The sequence below is a fragment of the Hyperolius riggenbachi genome, chromosome 12, assembly GCF_040937935.1.
Source record: "Hyperolius riggenbachi isolate aHypRig1 chromosome 12, aHypRig1.pri, whole genome shotgun sequence".
In the NCBI taxonomy this organism is placed as follows: domain Eukaryota; kingdom Metazoa; phylum Chordata; class Amphibia; order Anura; family Hyperoliidae; genus Hyperolius; species Hyperolius riggenbachi.
Window position 1 is genome coordinate 62,308,707 of NC_090657.1, and position 20,032 is coordinate 62,328,738.

Here is a 20,032-nt window from a genome sequence, read left to right on the forward strand (position 1 = left end):
ACCAGGGTTCAAATCTCAGCTCTTCCTGTTTAGTAAGCCAGCACCTATTCAGTAAGGAGACCTTGGGCTAGACTCCGTAACACTGCTACTGCCTATAGAGCGCGTCCTAGTGGCTGCAGCTCTGGCGCTTTGTAGACTTCCAGGAGAAAAGCACAATATCTATTTCCTCGCTCCCTGACTAGAGGGCCCCTAAGGACCTCAGTGCCCTAAGCAGATGCCCAGCTGACCTAATAAAAGCACCGTCCCAGATCTGCAGTCTGCTGTACTTACAAAATCGGTGATAACCAACTTGGAGGCCACTACATTTAGTTGGCCCATTTTCAAGTTGCATAAAAATAGCATCAACTTAGAATTTTTGGGATCTGGTCATTTGGGCGTGGGGACCGGCAGTTGTCTAATAGACCCCTGGGTGCCCAAGTGGTGAGTTGGGCGTCCAATGCGGATAGTAACCAATAATAGTTGTATCCGATTGTTGAATCTAGCAGTCGTTTGGGCACCAGGGTCAGTGTTAGGAAACAGGGGGGTTAGTTTTGGGGTTATTAGTGTTAGGTATTAGGTGAGGGGTTAATTGTAGGCACTTCAAGGGGGGCTAATGTTAGGCAATAGGTGGGGGTGTTATTTTTATGCGATAGGAAGGGAGGGTTCAAGTGACAATGGGTGGTGGGTAAGTGCATAGTAAATTGCCACTATTTTTTTTACTAGCGCCACCGCCTGGCACCCAACTTATGTACCACCACCGCAACACATACACGTTATTATTAGCCTCTCATTGACCACCCCTACTTGCACATCTTTGCAGAAAACACTCAGGATAAAACGTCTTTTGCCTTTGTGAACGTGTTGACCCGAGGTGACCTCTCCACCCTGCGCTGGATCGCCTCACCCCTGCGCAACTTCCAGACTAACAATCCCAATGTGAAGCTCTGCAAAGTCTACTACGCCTCCCTCAACTTCCGGGACATCATGCTGGCCACCGGGAAACTGCCACCCGACGCCATCCCAGGTAAGAACGCTGGGCGCTATACATAAAATGCAATTACCTGCTGAGCTCAGTGGCATGCAAAACAGCACCTTACTGAGAAACTTATTAAAGTGGGATAAAACTCAAATCTATGGTCTAAAGCGTTAAAGGAGTAGAGATGTGAGCGAACAGTTCGCCCGCAGATCTCCATGTGGCCGTACTACTTCCAGGTCGCTATGACCCCTAGTAGTACGGCTGAGCTGGGCCAGTGGTGCGCGTCTTTGATCGCGCGCCTGTTGCCGGGCACTCTCTGCGCATTAACGTGACATCACTCATGACGTCACGCACATGCGCAGAAAGTACCCGGCAACAGGCGCGCGATCAAGGGCGCGCACCGCCGACCCAGCGCAGCTGTACTACTACAGGTCATACCGACCCGGAAGTAGTACAGGGTGAAGGGTTCGCTATAAAGGAGTGGTCCGAGGAAAATAAAAAATCCACTTGGAGCTTCTTCCAGCCCCTGGCATCGATCTTGTGCCCACGCCGCAGCTCCGGTGGCTCCTGGTCCCCTCCAGTGGCGAAGCTGACCTCGTCGGGTTGGGTTCTGCGTTGGCTCTCTCTGCGCTCCAGTGAGCGTTTTACTGGTCACGCTGACGACATTTGGACTGTACAGCGCAGATGCAGTAGTTATGCGCCTGCGCTGTACAGCCCAGACTCTGAGAGCCGCTCGTGCAGGCGCAGTAGGAATCCTGCGCCGGAGGAGACCCAGGACCACCAGCATGGAGCGAAGCTGCAGTGTGGGCACAGAACGGCAGGCAGGGGCTGTAGGAAGCCCCAGGTAAGTGGATTTTTTTTAATTTTTATTCTCCTTTAAACACAGCATAAAACTAATGGCTAAAAACATATGACTGGTTTCCAAGTTTACTGGAAGGGAAGGGTTAATACTCAAACTACTTACTTTACGTAGAAGCTATGGTAATTAATAAGATTGCTGTTGATGCACCAGCATTATCAGATTGTGTTGCAGTGTACTGAGCTGTGAAAACAGTGCAGAAACACATCTGCCATATCAAAGAGAACTTTATCTCCTTTATTTGCTCAGTAATTACTTAAAGGGAAAATAGTGTAATGAATACATTTGCGTTTTTTTTTACTATGTATTCATATATTATGTAGTCAGTTTCCCCATTGTGAAATCTTGTCTCTCACCCCGATTTACATTCTGAAATGTATCAGTTTGTGACATCTTTGAGTAAACAAACATTCCGCAGAGATCACCTGACAGAGTTCCAAAGTCTGTGCAAATAATGCCTGGTTTCCCAGAATGCTCTTGGAGGAGAATTCCGCAAATCTAAACGGCCTAGGCTAAGAATCAGTGGGAGGGCAGGCTACATCCCAATATAAAGCTATAAATAAATAAATACCTTCTATCTATCTATCTATCTATCTATCTATCTATCTATCTATCTATCTAATGTATATAACTGCTTTCTCCTACATGTCACTACAGCACCTCTTTAATTACAAGTCAATCTGACCATTTGTCCTGAAACTGGCAATATTATCAATGAACTTCAGTGAAGTATTTATATTCAAATGGCTATACTGTTTCCATGTTAGGTTTTTTTGGGGGTTTGTTTTACAGCAAAATTGTAATTTGGAGTTTCATCCAACTTTAACACTATTTAGAGCTGCACTGAAGAGCTTATGATGTAACTATTTCTATTTAATCCTGAGGCCTCATTCACAGTGGGACTTTGCTTTGTAAGTACAACGCAATGCAAAAAGTTGTTAACTCTGCATTACTATCGCATACAGTAGGTACAGTAAAGCATACAGGCAATGAAAAGTATGCTTTCCTGTACCTGGTAACATGTGCATTACCATAACGCTACACGTTATAATGCAATCCCATAGGATTAGCATTGCAGTGCGGTAAGCTGCGTTATAAGACTTTATGACGTAGCTCCGCAACATCCCACAGTGAATGCAGCCTGAAAAGTGAATCAACATCTTGGACACAAGTGATATGTTTTCAGAAAGAAAGCTTTAGCACTGTGTTTTATCATGAGGACATTTTGGCCATTATTATGCTGGCATAAAAACTCGGTGAAATTTACCTTTTTTCTTTATTTCAAGGTGACATGGCACTGCAGCAGTGCATGCTGGGAATGGAATTTTCAGGCCGTGATCCTGCTGGCAAAAGGGTCATGGGGCTACTTCCTGCTAAAGGTCTGGCCACCGTGGTGGATGCCGACCAGAGATTCCTATGGAATGTCCCAGAGAGCTGGTGAGTCTACAGTCTATGGACCAACCTAAAATGAATAGTCCCAAAATAATATTATAATGCTCAGCATCTTCCAAAGGCCTGTGTACCCACACAACATTAATAATGCTGATGGGTTACACATCCCACCCATCTCTTGGTGAACAGTACATAAAAGTGTAAAGTCCTTGGATGCCACTCTTGACTTTGCTACCAACTTGGAACAAGCATGGAGGACAGGAATATAGACTCTTCTGCATACACTGGTAGAATTTTAGGTGCTAGTCTAGTTGAGGGGAGTTGAGGGGACCTCACAGATCAGTGGTCCTCAAACTAAGGCCCGACCCCTAAACACACACACACACACACACACACACACACACACACACACACACACACACACACACACACACACACACACACACACACACACACACACACACACACACACACACACACACACACACACACACACACACACACACACACACATATATAGCATGAAGCCAGAAAGCAGTAATTCGCTGGTTTCCAATCAAATTCCACATCAGGTGACACTGCTGTCCAATTGGACTGCAGGTTGTCACCTGGGTATGCTTCACTACATCATTTTATGTATACTCCGGCCCCCCAGCAGTCTGAAGTATGTTGACCCGGCCCTCGACCCAAAACGTTTGGGGACCCCTATCATAGACCAACAACCACTCCCTGCTTGGGGCAATTTGCTTGTGACCACTAAGTTGTAAGAAATAGGCAACCCAGGAATACTGCACACGCCACAAAACCCAACAACTGAAGGCATACGTACAAAAAGGGTGCCGGAAATAGCCACTAGTAAAACATCGGTAAATGTTACAAATATTTTACTATTGCTTAACCTACTCTCTCACAGAGCCCTCCCTCTAACCCCCCCCCCCCCCCCCCCACCACCACCACCAATGCCAAAACCTAACCACCCCCCAACGATTCTTAACCCTAATAAGATTGCCCCCTCGATGCCTTACCCTAACTGATCCACCCCCCCCCCACAAATGCCTAATCCTAACAGTTCCCCTCCCACTGATGCCTAATATTAACCAACCCCCCCCCCCCCACGATGCCTAACCCTAACCAACCCCCCACCAATGCTTAACACTAACGGATCCCTCTCCCTCCTCCACCATTGATGCCTAAACCTAACCTCCCTCCCCCACACAGTGCCTGACCTTAACCATCCTTCAACCCCTTTTACCGTGCTTGTCGATGTTAATGAGAAATATCGCTATTTGAGGCAGCAGTTTGCATAGCCAGCTGCCCCCACTAATGAGAGAAATTTGAGAGCTCGCATTAGTGGCTGCAGCCACATTCGTGAATTTGCCGTGAGCTGGGAATGGCTGTTGGTCTATGAGGTTTCCCACTGGGTCCCCTCAACTACAGTACACTAGCTCTGAATTGTTATGTACCAGAAGTCATGGAGAATCATCAGGTGATATGATTCGATTTGTAAAGCTCTAATTTGCTGTGATCACTTGCTTTAACCCACACAGGAGGCAGAAGTGACACATGATCACCCAGCAAATCAGAGCCTTATAAATAGGTCACCTGATCACATGGACATCAAGCTTCTTCTGGAAGCAGAGTACATAATAAAGCCTAGATCAGGTTGGAGGGTTTAGGCTTGACTAGTGCAAGATGGCATACTAATCTACTTCATAAGTTTTGACAGTTCTAATGCCAGTACCCCTATTTCTACATAAATTGTTACCCAGAAACCTGTGCTGTAAACGCTTATCTCTTGTAGGTCATTGGCTGATGCCGCCACGGTGCCGGTGGTCTATGCCACTGCTTACTATGCGCTGGTTGTGCGAGGACGTTTGCGGAAGGGAGAAAGCGTCCTCATACACTCTGGATCAGGAGGAGTTGGTCAGGCAGCCATCGCTATATCTCTTAGCATGGGGTGCCGAGTCTTCACCACAGTGGGTAAGTTGTCCCTAATACCATTGCTATATATAAGCATGCCTTTGTACACTATATGCAAGTCAAGTAGATCCAACCACGGTGGGGGAGGCGGGTGCAGGAAGTGACATGGAGGACCTGTCAGTCCAGTAGAGTGCATGCACAGCAGTGGTGGTGTACATGTACAGACTGTGGCGTAGTCCTGTGACTCATGCCACTATCTTCTCCTGCCCTTTCCTCCACCCAAGGTACAATGTTATCTGGGATATTAAGTTTTGGCGGAACTGCCCTTAACCTTCCTTCCCATTGTGATGCATAGAGAACGGAGGTGTGGACTGTATGTGGGGAGGGCGTGGTTTAGACAGCAGTCTCCCAGGAGGTGCTGTCAGAGCCTGCCAGTCTATGAAAACATACAGGAAGCGGCACAAGTCACATGATGACCACTCCACTGAACAGTATAAAATTCTAGCATTTGCACACTTTGTTTCATACATTTGCAGTATTGAGGAGGGCAATGGGGGTGAGAGTATTTGAGCTCGGAAAAGGATCTGATGGAAACTAAATTTAAATGCATAAAAGTAAGTGTGCCCATACATCACTCAATATTGAGCCCGATCGAATCAGAAGAAAATGATGCTGCAACATGGCCGGTCGATCTATTTCCATCCGGAATCTGTCAAAAGGATCGATTGGACATGCTGGAAAATCTTGGTCGCAAGTGCTTGATCAGGTGCGTGGGGTAATTCAATATCACTGCAACCGTGGGGTAATTCAATATCACTGCAACCGATGTACCCCTGGCTGGTGTGCCTATGTACAGTATAAAAGTCTCACCTGTCTGCCACCGTGACTACTCTGTTGTCCGCTGTCACTGCAAGTGCCTGTACCACGTGGTGCCTAGTGCCCTGCTGAAATCTGTCTGAAATTGGTCTGTGGTGTATGCAGCGACGGATTTACCATAAGGCACTGAAGGCACTGTAGGCACGTGTCTACAGGCGCCTGATAATGAAACACGGCTCACTCCCCTCCCCAAGTGCCTCCCTCCCTCCCTCCTTCCCTATGCAGATGCAGAGTCCTGAGCAGAGTGTAAATGAGAGGTTACTCACCCAGGTCTCTGCATTCCACTGACCAGATCTCCCCTCAGTCAGGGGCACCACTAGCTACTTGTGGTTCCTCTAGCTACCTAATGCAAAGGGGCACCTGTAGCCACCTACACTGGGGAAGGGGAAGTAAGGGAGAAGTGATAGCAGAGCCAGCCAGCACACTTGCGTTGTGGTTCAGTGGGGGGGTTGTAGGATCATGGAGGGCGAAGTCTAGGGTGCCAGGACATCTGTGCCTATAGGCTCCTGTGATGTAAATCAGGGCCTGGGTGTATGGGTGGGGCAAAAAAAATCTCTCTCTGATCATGAGACAGATCCCTCTCTGATCACATCTGATCAACCTGCCCATATATTGAGTGATGTATAGCCACCTTAACTTTAGACTTAAAACTGATTTATGAGAGACCCATACTGTAACTAAAAGCTTGGTTCAATTACTGTGTTTAGTGGAATGCATTGTAATGACTCCATATAATAACATTAAAATATTTAAATTGCGCTCTTCTCCGGTGGGACTCAAAGCGCTAAAGCTGCAGCCACTAGGAGATGCTCAGTAGGGAGTAGCAGTGTTTAGGAGTCTTGCCCAAGGACTTCTTACTGAATAGGTGCTGGCTTACTGAACAGGCAGAGCTGAGATTCGAACTATCCAGCCTACTATACACTGTAGGCAAATGAGCAATGAGTCCGAAACACCCCTTTTTTACCAGTTCAGTGGACTGGGATTAGACAGCTTGCTTGCAAGTAGATATGGAACAGCAGGATAATATATAATAGTTATTTTTGAACTTATATATGACTTTATGGTGTTGACAGCCCCTCACCTATCCATTATAATGTCCGTCTGTCATTTAGGATCTGCAGAGAAGCAGGCATATCTTCAGAGCAGATTCCCGCAGCTCAACGCCAGCTGCTTTGCAAACTCCAGGAATACGTCTTTTGAACAGCATGTGCTCAGTGTGACGGGAGGAAGAGGTGAGTATCACCGCATGGAGATGCTGGCTTAGAGTCTGCGATTGGCTGGGAGCAGGAGTGACGCCATGTTGTTTCATCCACAGGGGTAGACCTGATCTTAAACTCTCTGGCAGAAGAAAAGTTACAGGCGAGCCTGCGGTGCCTGGCGCGTCACGGGCGCTTCCTCGAAATCGGCAAATATGATTTGTCCAACAACACGCCACTGGGTGAGTCTCTGCAACTGTGTCCCTAAAGTCCAACGTTAGGCAGGATATCTGTGGGAAATAGAAGACCAATCCTATGTAGAGAAAATGCAAAGGTGCCGAGGCTGATTGGTATAATCAGACAAATTCTGCACTATGCCAAGCGGTTTCTCTTTTATTCTGCATGAACCTAAATACAGCTGCCACCCCCAAGTGCATATTACCTATAGTGAACAAGAAAACAAATGGAAGGGAGCACCGATTGGCACGCTGCTTTTCTTATTTTTGCCAAAGTCCTAACTCCAGTGGCTCCTGGGGAGCACCGGCCAATTTTACACACAAGGACTGGCACCGCTAAATGTATCAAAGCTCTTTATTACATAGGTAAGGCAACACTACTGCTGCCTTACCTATGTACTGCTGCCTTACTTATGGTAATAAAGAGCTTTGATACATATAGCGGTGCCTATTATCCGGCCACGTCTCATTTGGTCACAGGGAGAAGCCGAAAGACGACTCCCAGCAGTAGCTAATCCTGGGGAATATAATAAATGGGAGCAGGAAATTTGGGCACCGCTAGTGGTTGCAGGCCCCACCTCCAAATATCCTGGGCCCCCAGAATTCCTCTGCTTACTGGTAAATAGATGGGCCCCAATGGCGACGCCTAACAATTGTTTTTTGCAGGTTTTTATTTTGCGGCAGGGACAGTTGTGGTCAGGTGTGGGGGGGGGGTGGGTGGTTAAGGTTAGGCATGGGGGTGGGTAATGTTAGGCATAGAAGGTGGGTGGTTAAGGTTAGGCGTGGGGGGGAGGGGGTGGTTAAGGTTAGCCATGGGGGAGGGTAATGTTAGGCATAGAAGGTGGGTGGTTAAGGTTAGGCGTGGGGGGTGGGTGGTTAAGGTTAGGCATAGGGGTGGGTAATGTTAGGCATAGAAAGTGGGTGGTTAAGGTTAGGCGTGGGGGGTGGGTGGTTAAGGTTAGGCATGGGGGTGAGTAATGTTAGGCATAGAAGGTGGGTGGTTAAGGTTAGGCGTGGGGGGTGGGTGGTTAAGGTTAGGCATAGGGGTGGGTAATGTTAGGCATAGAAGGTGGGTGGTTAAGGTTAGGCGTGGGGGGTGGGTGGTTAAGGTTAGGCATGGGGGAGGGTAATGTTAGGCATAGAAGGTGGGTGGTTAAGGTGGGGGGTGGGTGGGTGCTTAAGATTAGGCATGGGGGAGGGTAATGTTAGGCATAGCAGGTGGGTGGTTAAGGTTAGGCGTGGGGGTGGGTGGTTAAGGTTAGACGTGGGGGATGGGTAATGCTAGACGTAGAAGGCGGGTGGTTAAGGTTAGACATAGGGGGAGGATGGGTGGTTAAGGTTAGGCTGGGGGGGGGGGGAGTGGTTAAAGGTGCCCATTAACGGTGCAATTTTTTCACGAAATGCGATCTTTCGATGCGATTTTTTAATAACCTTTCAATTATTTTTGATCATAAAAATTGCATCGAAAGATCGCATTTAGTGAAAAAATTGTACCGCTAATGGGCACGTTAAGGTTTGGGAGGGTTCAGTGTGAGGATAGGCTTAGGTTTAACTGTAGTAAAATATCAATTTCATACCGGTATTTTACTTTTATTTCACTTTAATAACAGACTATCAGAAACTTACCGATATTTTACTATCCTTTTTGACATACCTATAATAAATATATTCCCCTACTGATTATCTAATTTCTTCCTCTAGACATGTAATTCAGGGTCTGGCTATTGCCAGCAGTAATTCTATCCTAATTTGGGCTACACTGCTATAGCCGTAATTAAAGGGGAACTTCAGCCTAAACAAACATCTTTTCATTAAGTTACATTAGTTATGTTAATTTAAATAGATAGGTAATATAATCTCTTACCCACCCTGTTTTAAAAGAACAGGCAAATGTTTGTGATTTCATGGGGGCAGCCATCTTTTTGGTTGAAAGGAGGTGACAGGGAGCATGAGACACAGTTCCTACTGTCCTGTGTCCTGATTACCCCTACCAGCTGTGCGCGCTAGGCTTCAAATCGCAAATTAAAAAAAAACAAAAAAACTTACACCAAAACAGCAGAAGAACAACATCAGAAATCCCATCATGCTTTGCACAGCATCAGGGGAAAAATGCCCAGGCAGATTTCTTCTGTGCAGCTAAAAATTAGGCTTTGGTAAGAAAAACAAAAGGTCTGATGCTGTGAAACTGTTAAAGAAACACCAAGCCTTTTCAGTGCTGCTGAGTAGATTTTTAGTCTGGAGGTTAGGCGCTGCGCGGTGCCGAATTTCTGACTTGGCCCTCACCCTTCAAATGGCTCAGAGAAAGGGCCCAGGAGTGGGCTAAATTATCACATGCTCCTACCTTCAGGGCTGGTTCAGACGGACGCTTGCAGAGCGTTTACAGCCAGCGTTCGGGGCTTGGTGCTAAACGCTCCCATTCAAGTGAATGGGAGCGTTTGTACCAAGCTTTCAAGCGCGTTTACACGAACGCGGCGTTCGGGTCCCGATTTTTCCCTGGCGTTCAAAGAGCCCCTGGAAGCTACATGTAGCTTCCAGGGGCGGTTAACCGCGACGGCTAATGTCCCCCTAGGGGAAGAAAAAGCAAAGAAAAGCGACCGCATCCAAACGCAACACGAACGCTGCTGAAAGCCAACGAACGCGACGCCTCCAAACGTCCATCTGAACCAGCCCTTAATCAGATTTGGATTAGCCCAGCCTTAGACACGGCCAATTTACAACAAATGTTCTCCTGCAGGTATGGCTCTCTTCCTGAAGAACGTGGCCTTCCACGGAATCCTACTTGACGCCCTGTTTGAAGAAGGGAATAGAGAATGGGAAGAAGTGTCTGACCTGCTGAAAACCGGGATAAGAGATGGAGTGGTGAAGCCACTGAAGACCACCATCTTCACTCGTGATGAGGTGGAACCAGCGTTCAGGTTCATGGCGCAAGGCAGACACATTGGAAAAGTGCTCATCAAGGTGAGAATATGGTGGAAGGCTAGAGCCGGATGTAATGAAACATCCATACCAGGACCAGTTCCTAAATGATATAATTGAGACCTTAGAATAGAGGTGTAACTATAGTGAACAGGGAGGTGGGGGGGACTGAGAGCTATAAGGGTCCACTCCTCCCTGTTCTGCAGAGTAGCCCAGTGAAGCAGCTTAACATTTACCTGCTCCAGTGCTGCTTCAGGTCTCCTCTGCTCTGTGCTACAAAAGGGGTGAAGAGGTGCCTACTGGTAATAAAACCAAATAAAATAGAAAGATAGTGGTGGCTTACCTCTTAAATGACACTACAAAACAGGATAAAGTAGGTATTTATTCATAGCACAGGCAACGCGTTTCATGGGTGCACGCCCACTTCCTCAGGCCAAGTAATGTGCCTAAAAGGTTAAAAAGAGGCTCTCAGGGCTTTAGGACAAAATACATACAGGAACAAAAATTTTTACAGCTAAGCATACACAGATAGACCATATAAATAAGAAAAATATGCCCATACGTCTCATTGATACAGGGTATGCATTTAAAAACACACATATAGACATGTATACAGAACAATGAAAATTAGCAGTTATGAAACAATTCATATACAGGATCTTCTCAAAAAATTAGCATATTGTGATAAAGTTCATTATTTTCTGTAATGTACTGATAACCATTAGACTTTCATATATTTTAGATTCATTACACACAACTGAAGTAGTTCAAGCCTTTTATTGTTTTAATATTGACGATTTTGGCATACAGCTCATGAAAACCCAAAATTCCTATCTCAAAAAATTAGCATATTTCATCCGACCAATAAAAGAAAAGTGTTTTTAAAACAAAAAAAAATCAACCTTCAAATAATTATGTTCAGTTATGCACTCAATACTTGGTCGGGGTCCTTTTGCAGAAATGACTGCTTCATTGTGGCGTGGCATGGAGGCAATCAGCCTGTGGCACTGCTCAGGTGTTATGGAGGCCCAGGATGCTTCGATAGTGGCCTTAAGCTCATTCAGAGTGTTGGGTCTTGCGTCTCTCAACTTTCTCCTCACAATATCCCGTAGATTCTCTATGGGGTTCAGGTCAGGAGAGTTGGCAGGCCAATTGAGCACAGTAATACCATGGTCAGTAAACCATTTACCAGTGGTTTTGGCACTGTGAGCAGGTGCCAGGTCGTGCTGAAAAATGAAATCTTCATCTCCATGAAGCTTTTAAAGCTTATCAATATTAAAACAATAAACGGCTTGAACTACTTCAGTTGTGTGTAATGAATCTAAAATATATGAAAGTAATGTTTATCAGTACATTACAGAAAATAATGAACTTTATCACAATATGCTGTGGCTGCAGGAATACTAGGACAGTAATAAAGTAAAAAAAAAAAAAAGTAAAGAAGTAAAAGCACTCTTCCAATAACACCAGATCAAACCTACTGTTTGTTTTTTTTCAATTGAACCTGTTATATTTGGCTAACTTACGCTATAAAATATCAATAGCAGTAGAGTATTTCACAGTGTTAAAGAGACTCTGAAGCGAGAATAATTCTCGCTTCAGAGCTCATAGTTAGCAGGGGCATGTGTGCCTCTGCTAAACCGCCGCTATCCCGCGGCTAAACGGGGGTCCCTTCACCCCCACCCCCTACCCCCCCCCCCCCCCCCCCCGCAAAACTTGGTCGTAGATTTGGTCGTGACATTTTTTCTTCCTGGAGGCAGGGCTAACGGCTGCAGCCCTGCCTCCAGTCGCGTCTATCAGACGCGCATCGCCGCCTCTCCCCCGCCCGTCTCAGTGAAGGAAGACTGAGAGGGGCGGGGGAGAGGCGGAGATACGCGCTGACAGACGCGCGTGGGGCAGGGCTGCGGCGGGTTAGCCCTGCCCCAACCAGGAATAGATCCCCGGCTGCTCGGAGGGGATTTGTGAGGTGTGGGACCGCCGTTTAGCGGCGCGATAGCGGCGGTTTAGCAGGGGCACACATGCCCCTGCTATCTATGAGGTCTGAAGCGAGATTTATTCTCACTTCAGACTCTCTTTAAGCAATCAGTTAAAACGGAAAGTTTTTGAATCAGGATGACCTCTTTGGAATCTGATCAAAGAAGGTTTGATTCCTACCATACAACTTATATACAAGTGTCACTAAGATGCATTTATTACATTTAGGACATCAGGGTTGTAGCATGTATGTTTGTTATATGGTGATTTAAGACCTATAAGGCCCCCAGGATGTTGCCTGACCTGGAGGGATCATACATTCAGGATTCACTAGATAAGTTAGTGAGCTGATACAATAATTCTTTTAGGCTGAAAAAATGTGGTGATTAATTTTAGTCAATGTCATACCAGCATAATAATTCCAATCTCTGCTCAATCCTTTTTCTAGAGTTTTGAACTTATGTGTACATTTGGTTTCCCAAGTTACTCTATCCCTCTACTGGGAGATCAGTTTGTTGTTAGTAGGGATGATCAATGATATGCAAATACTTCCGAGTTGATGATAGTAGTAAAAATGTTTCTGTACCGTTAACCTGGGTTTAAATTGATTGGCCCATTTTCAAACTGCACATATTTGCGTCAACTCGGAAGTATTTGCATATCATTGATCATCCCTAGTTGTTAGTAATAACCCTGAGCATGGTCATCAAGGACATGGGGCATGGTCATATGTTGCTGCAGGGTTTGCTCTTAATCCCCCCCCCCCCCCTTCCCCAAGTTACTTGATCCACAGGAAAAGGTGCCTTGTATTTTGTACTCCTGCAATAAACCTGATAGTGATATGATTGTGGTGGTATGGATGTGTGTGTCTCACACCTTTTCAGCTTTTTATAGATTGCAGCAGATGTTCATCCTGCTCTGGATTATTCTAGGAGCTCCTGACCATCAGCTGTTTTAGATTGGGCTGCTGTCTATATGCCAGGAGCCAATGACGGGCTCATTCTGACAGGCTACGCTTAGCGTTAGTATTTCACCTCCACCTTCATAATCGTATGGCACTAGATAGCGTTATTATTTAACCGTTTAGCAGCCAATTTGGAGGCTTGCAAGTGCTCCAGGTCAATTTATCTTAGCACATTTTTTTTAGTTTCTTATTGTTACTTTTCCCTGCTTCTAGTTAGTAGTATGGCCAGTGTGAGACAATAACAGTGGACTTCTGCTTTCAGTTTCTATATTTTCTGCTAGTAGAGTAAGATCAAAGCATTCCAAGAATTTACAGCAGAATGAGTTCTGCCGAATGAGGTCAAAAGCAGTGCACTTATCTCAAATCAGATAACTCTATGGAAGCTGCTAATGGGTTAAAAGGTAGTAGAATTGGAGTGAGTGGCAGATTTCTGCCCGTATGCTGTCATTTGAAATATCTACGATTTTCTTCCAGGTACGCGATGAAGAGATCGGGTCCATCCGGGACTCTGAAGTCTCACTTACTGCCATTGCCCGGACCTCCTTCCCACCAGCCAAGTCCTACATCATCACAGGAGGACTTGGAGGATTTGGTCTGGAGTTAGCTCAGTGGTTGATTGAAAGGGGAGCTCGAAATCTCATCCTCACCTCTCGATCTGGGATAAGAAATGGTAAGCTATCCCAAAATTCATAAGCCTACCTCAGTTTGATGGCAGTCTGCTGAAACCAGCACATATAATAGTTGGATTGCATAATCTCATTAAATGTCTGCATAAATTGGAAGTTGGTTTATTAGACAACATAGGTGTAGTAGAGAGGTGGCAGAGATGCGACAGGGAGAGGTGGGAGACATGAGAGAGAGGTGGAAGAGAGATGACAAAGAGAGATGCCAGAGTGAGGTGGCAGAGATGAGACAGAGAAAGGTGCCAGAGACAGACAGAGGTGGCAGAGATGTGCCAGAGACAGAGAGGTGTGCCAGAGAAATGACCTGGTAGCCAAGAAAGAAAGCGTGTGACAGAGGTGTTGGCAAGAAAAGAGGACGTGCCAAGAGCCAGATGGTGGTGGAGAAGAGAGTTGGGCGTGAGAGAGAGATCATATCTTTGTACGTATTGTACTTTCATAATTCCATAGATGTTCTTTAGCTAGAATCATTATAGTAGTAACAACATCTCTCAATAACTATCATTTAATGTAAAATTACACAATGCCTATAAGAAATGCATTTCAAAGCATTCAAGTGGATCCGAGATGAACTTTTACTCATTGCATAATTGTGTTCCTTTCCTATTGTTTATCGATCATTCCTCAAGCCAAATACTTTTTTGTTTTAGTTTTAATACTCTAATTCCCTATAAACTAAATAAACCTCGCCCACAGGTTTCAGAGAGCCTTGGCAGTAGCAAGGGCTCATGGGAGCTCAGTCTGGGCAGGAGGAGGGGGGAGGTATTACTAGCCAGAGATTTCAGAGGCAGAGGGGAGTAGGGGGGATTCGTTTTTTTTCACAGGCTTAAGGTTCGTATACACGTCCGATAAAGATCGTTTGTTACGAACGATTCGTGACGTTTACACAATATTCAAATTAGACCGAAAAGATCGTTCGTAATGAACGATTGTGTACACATGTGAACGATATAAGTATAAAGTACTGAACGACGACGGCTAAAAAAATGCGTGCGCAAACGGAAGTGATGTTATGACAGGCAATAATAACATGCGTACTACTCCACAGATAATCATTATCGGACGATCTTTGTACACACTGCAAAGATTGAACGATTATCTTTCAAAAAAATCCGCCGGGTTGGATCGAACGATAACGGTCGTTATCGTCCAAAAAAAGATCGTTGGAAAATTTGGAACGCACGATTATCGGTCCGATTGTCGTTATCGTTCGTTTTCGAACGATCGTTATCATACGTGTGTACTCAGCTTTAGTGATCAAGATACAGATAAGCCTGCCTCTGTGTAATGTTTACAAACAACATGGCTGCTGTCATTGTATCACAGGAAGAAATAATAATTTTCTATTAAAGCTGTTTACAGCTATATTTGCTGTGTAAACTATTTAAACTTTAGATAAGATATATAGACAAGTTACTTGTTATAGTTAGTTTTTCATCTCGGATCCCCAAATTTAAGGAAAGAAAACAATAATTTGCATTGAAATGAAACAAATCTGATTGGAGTTCAAATTCAAAAAAGGGGTGGAGCCATAGCCAATCAGATTTGTTTCATTTCAATGCAAATGGTTGATGCCAAAGACTGCAAAGCTCACAAACTTGGTCATTAAGTAATTGTGTGACAACGTTTGAGAACCCTGCCATTAACAGTGTAAGAATGGCAGCAGCTTACATTTTCCCAGTAAAATTTGTATTTGTCTCCGCCCACTGATGACCTAGAGTTGCCCGGGTATGTATTTGACTGGTGTTGGCTCCACCCACTTTTTCTAACCCTAACACACAATTACTCAATGACCAAGTTTGTGAGCTTTGCAGTCTTTGGCATCAACCATTTGCATTGAAATGAAACAAATCTGATTGGATGTTTGTGGCTCCACCCCCTTTTCTGAATTTATTTGAACCCCAGTCAGACAATGACCAACTGCACCAGGTTTGAGGCTTGTGCCATTAACACTGCAAGAATGGCAGCAATGAAATATTCCCCTTGAAAAGCAATAGGTGAATTTCGATTGGCTTTTGTAGGCTCCACCCACTTTTCTGATTACTTATCCCAGTCACCCAGTGAGCAACTGTGCAAAGTTTACGAACCCTGCCATTAACAGTGTAAGAATCGCTGCAGTTTACATTTTCCCAGTGAAATTTGTATTTGTCTCTGCCCACTTTTTGGTTATGGGGATAAAAGGTATCCTATATGTTATTCTAGGTAATGTACTATGTGTGTGCCAAATGTCATTCAAATCCGTTCAACCATTTTTGCGTGATTGCGTAACAAACATCCAAACTTTCCCATTTATAATATTAGTAGAAAATGCTTTTTAATTAGATACATACAATTTAAACGTGATCTAGGGCTTAGCGTTTGATTGTTCCAAATTTATTAAGGTTATCAAGCGAAGCAAGTACAGAGTTGGAAGGAAGCTGGAATCACTGTCGTTGTTTCAACCAAAGATGTGGCGTCTATAGGGGGAACCAGACAACTGATAGACGCTGCTTCACAATTAGGGCCAGTGGGTGGAATATTTAATCTGGCCATGGTAAGCATATCAGAATATAAAAGTTCTATATAACCATCATTTTCCCTCTTGTATGGACCAAGGATGCTGACCCACCATCGCCTGTCATAAAACTTCTTTCCTAAACAGGTACTGAAAGATGCCATGATTGAGAACTTGTCCACCAAACTTTTCCAAGATGTAAACAAACCAAAGTATGATGGCACCCTCAACCTGGACAGGTACGTGCTAACTAATCCTGTGAGCTCCGTAGTCCTAAGCCTTTACCAAACCTCTCTACTTTTAGTCTTGTGTATCTATAAAAGGACAACTTCACAAGGGAAAGATGCCTCTACTGGTGGAAGCTGGGAAAAAGGGAGCAAAAAGCCCTTAGAGGAAAAGAAAAACCGTCACCATAGGCGTCTTTTGTAAAAGCCGCAATTTGCGGCAAAGGAAGGAAATTTGGGTGCTCAGCAGCGCCTGAAATTTACCTTCTTTGCTGCAAATTGAGACTTTTACAATGGCCGTGATATGCGGCTAGGAAGCTAAATCTTGCACAGGGGAATCCTTAGGGTTAGGCACCACCAGAGGGGGGCTTAGGGTTAGGCATCGGGAGAGGTTCTGTGTGAGAGTAGGGTTAGGTTTAGCGATTGTAAAATATCGGTAAACATTACCGATATTTTACTATTGGAATCCTGCAGTAGAATATCGCAAATTGATGTGATATTCTACTAGCGGCAACCCCCCTGCACCCTTTTTTCCAGGCGCCTTATTTCATTTATGCCTACTGGCAAGGCAATGAGTAAGGGTGCAAGATCTAGGCACCAGCTATAAATCTGCTATGCAGCTAATGCATCACCAGAGCTTGACTGCTATATAGCAGAGCTCCAGATATCACCACCAGTGCTTGGGTATAATTTAGCCAGGGCCTGGGCTGTGATATAACTGAGCACTGGATATCCATGCTGGGGATCAGGATACAGCGATTGATACCGTTAGGTGGGTTAGAGTTTCAGGATAGGTTGGTGGAAGGACAGAGGTCAGGGAGAGGTTAGGATTAGGCTTTAAAGAGACACTGAAGCGAGAATAAATCTCGCTTCAGTGCTTATATTCAGCAGGGGCATGTGTGCCCCTGCTAAAACGCCGCTATCCCGCGGCTAAACGGTGGTCCCTTACCCCCCAAATCCCCTCCTGCAAAATCTACGGCCAACTTGGTCGTAGATTTTGCTGCTGTTGAGGCAGGGCTAACGGCTGCAGCCCTGTCTCTCAGCGCCGTCTATCAGCGGCGCATCGCCGCCTCTCCCCCGCCCCTCTCAGCGAAGGAAGACAGAGGGGTGGGGGAGAGGCGGAGATACACGCTGACAGACGCACGTGAGGCAGGGCTGCAGCGGTTAGCCCTGCCTCAATCAGGAAGAGATCCCCGGGCACCACGGAGGGGATTTGGGAGGTAAGGGACCCCCGTTTAGCCGCGTGATAGCATGGGTGTGCATGGCTACACCCATTTTCCCAGTGGGAGTGTCCAAAAGTGCCCTGGATCTCTTCAGTGTGGTCATGGGTGGAGCCAAATTTACATGAGGTCTAAGTAGGCCTGCCCAGCAAAATGTTGGATGAAGCCCCCTCTCCATTAATACAAAAAAAAAATGCAGCATGTCACACAAATAGGCAGTGTCACTTAAACATAACTAGGCAGAGTTACCTGGCTTCTATGCTTGCAGTACTGGCTTTCTGCTGGGTGGGCTGGCCTGCCACTAAGTTATCTGCCAGTTCCCTAATAGTATTCCCTGACCTTCTAGTGGACCCCCTCCCATGCTCCCACGGGCCTCCCATTCAGGCACCACAACTCCCAGCATGCCCCAATAGAAGAACCACAGCACCCAGCATACCTCAGATTGATGCACCACAGCTCCCAGCATGCCCGCCATTGAGGCAACACAGCTGACTCTGCCTGGGGAACATCTGGGGCACCACTGATGTGCCACTGATCTTTGGGGCTAGCAATGCCCCTGGGGTAAGGTGTGAGGAGAAGGGGGGTCAAGATTAGACATATAGAGGTAAGCTTTGGGAAGGGGGTCAGGGTCAGGCATGATAGATGCAGAGGTGGAAGTAGGATAGTATAATACAACATTACAACGATTTGGAAAAAAAATTCCGTTTTGGAAAGCACTGGTCTTGGGGTGCAGAAAATGTATTGCTGAGGCTGAACCTCACCTCACAGTGCTATAAAATTTCTGCCTATGAGATTGTGACAATAACAGAAATTCTCCTTACTGTGTGTCTATTTTAGCGTAAGCCGTGAGAAATGCCCGGAGCTGGATCACTTTGTCGTGTTCTCCTCTGTGAGCTGCGGGAGAGGAAACGCTGGTCAGAGCAACTACGGATTTGCAAATTCAACCATGGAGCGCATTTGTGAAAAACGACGACAGGATAATTTACCAGGTATGGAGACCCATTACAGGAAAACTTAGGAGCCACCCCAGGGTGTTACCTTCTTACTTTATGACATATAGTAGCATGGTGGCTTGAGAATGATCATGGGGAGGAATGCAAAGGAAGCAGTAATTCCACCTGTCCTTAAAGGATAACTGACCAGAGGAGGAGCTACCTAAGTCGAGTACAGATACATATATTAATGTTGGATCCACACACCTTTATGTGTTAACCTTTCCTCTTTAAAGTGCTACTGAACAGGTTTTAAAATCACAATTTGTATTTACCTGGGGCTTCCTCCAGCCCACCGTAGGCCGTGAGGTCCCCCAGCGTCCTCCTGGATCCTCTCCCGGTCCCGCTGGGGGCTCAGTTAATTGGCGACTTCCTCCTGAAGTCGCCAGTACGAGTCCCCACCGCGCAAGTGAAGTGTCTTCACGCTGGCCGGATTGAGAGTCCTGCGCATACGCGGCTCTCTAGCTCTGAATTGCACACATGCAGGACTCTCACGCCAGCTGGCGACTTCAAGCAAAAGTTGTCAACGCACAATGGTGGGCTGGAGGAAGCCCCAGGTAAATACAAATTGTGATTTTAAAACTTGCTCAGTATCCCTTTAACCCACCCCTGGTCCCCATAATCAGGAATTGTAGTTTTCACATAATTTTGTCCAACTTTAGCGAATAATAGCAAAATACCCCATACATTCTATCATCACCAAAAGTGCTACATATGTTAAGGGAAATACTGGGAGCAAGTAACATTTTTTTTTTAAAAAAGACCTTGTCACCTTGTAGTTTTTGAGGAACTTGATTTTATGAATGAAAAGGACAAAGGGTTTTTAAACTGTCGTTTTTCTGAATATAAACCCCATTTTCCTGTGCATTTTTAAACTGTTTTCTCAAAATATAAAACATGTTTTTTATAAAAAAAAATTTTTTTTTTTTTTTTTTACTTATTCTGACTATTTCTCTTAACATTCCTAGCTTGCTGGGATGTTCCCTCCTATCCTCTTTCCTTCCCTGTTGACTCCGAGCACCTCTCATGGGCATGCCTTTAAGCCAGACGACTTCCAACAAAGTCGTGCTATGACCCCTCTGGCGGAGACTCTTGCAATGGCCATGCGTGTCACTTCCTCTTCCTGCTTCATTC

At 45.5% G+C, this 20,032-nt stretch overlaps 1 protein-coding gene and 1 long non-coding RNA gene across 6 annotated transcripts in view; one reads left to right on the forward strand and one right to left on the reverse strand.

The window, feature by feature from the left end:
• FASN (fatty acid synthase) overlaps positions 1-20,032 on the forward strand; it is a 127,349-nt gene that overhangs the window by 82,952 nt on the left and 24,365 nt on the right. For both annotated transcript variants that reach the window (XM_068263018.1, XM_068263017.1), the window contains exons 27-36: positions 800-1,003; positions 3,101-3,251; positions 5,008-5,186; positions 7,115-7,234; positions 7,318-7,440; positions 10,169-10,392; positions 13,763-13,958; positions 16,350-16,501; positions 16,610-16,701; positions 18,744-18,895. In XM_068263018.1, the coding sequence (XP_068119119.1) occupies positions 800-1,003; positions 3,101-3,251; positions 5,008-5,186; positions 7,115-7,234; positions 7,318-7,440; positions 10,169-10,392; positions 13,763-13,958; positions 16,350-16,501; positions 16,610-16,701; positions 18,744-18,895 (1,593 nt within the window). The remainder of the gene's footprint in view (positions 1-799; positions 1,004-3,100; positions 3,252-5,007; positions 5,187-7,114; positions 7,235-7,317; positions 7,441-10,168; positions 10,393-13,762; positions 13,959-16,349; positions 16,502-16,609; positions 16,702-18,743; positions 18,896-20,032) is intronic.
• The window catches only part of LOC137541624 (uncharacterized), a 121,378-nt gene that overhangs the window by 22,099 nt on the left and 79,247 nt on the right, over positions 1-20,032 (reverse strand). For 3 of the 4 annotated variants that reach the window (XR_011025238.1, XR_011025235.1, XR_011025236.1), the window contains exon 3: positions 10,694-10,796. This is a non-coding gene — a long non-coding RNA (uncharacterized lncRNA). Of the gene's footprint in view, positions 1-7,064; positions 7,489-10,693; positions 10,797-20,032 lie in introns of those variants that run through there. The other variant, XR_011025237.1, reaches the window with a different exon arrangement.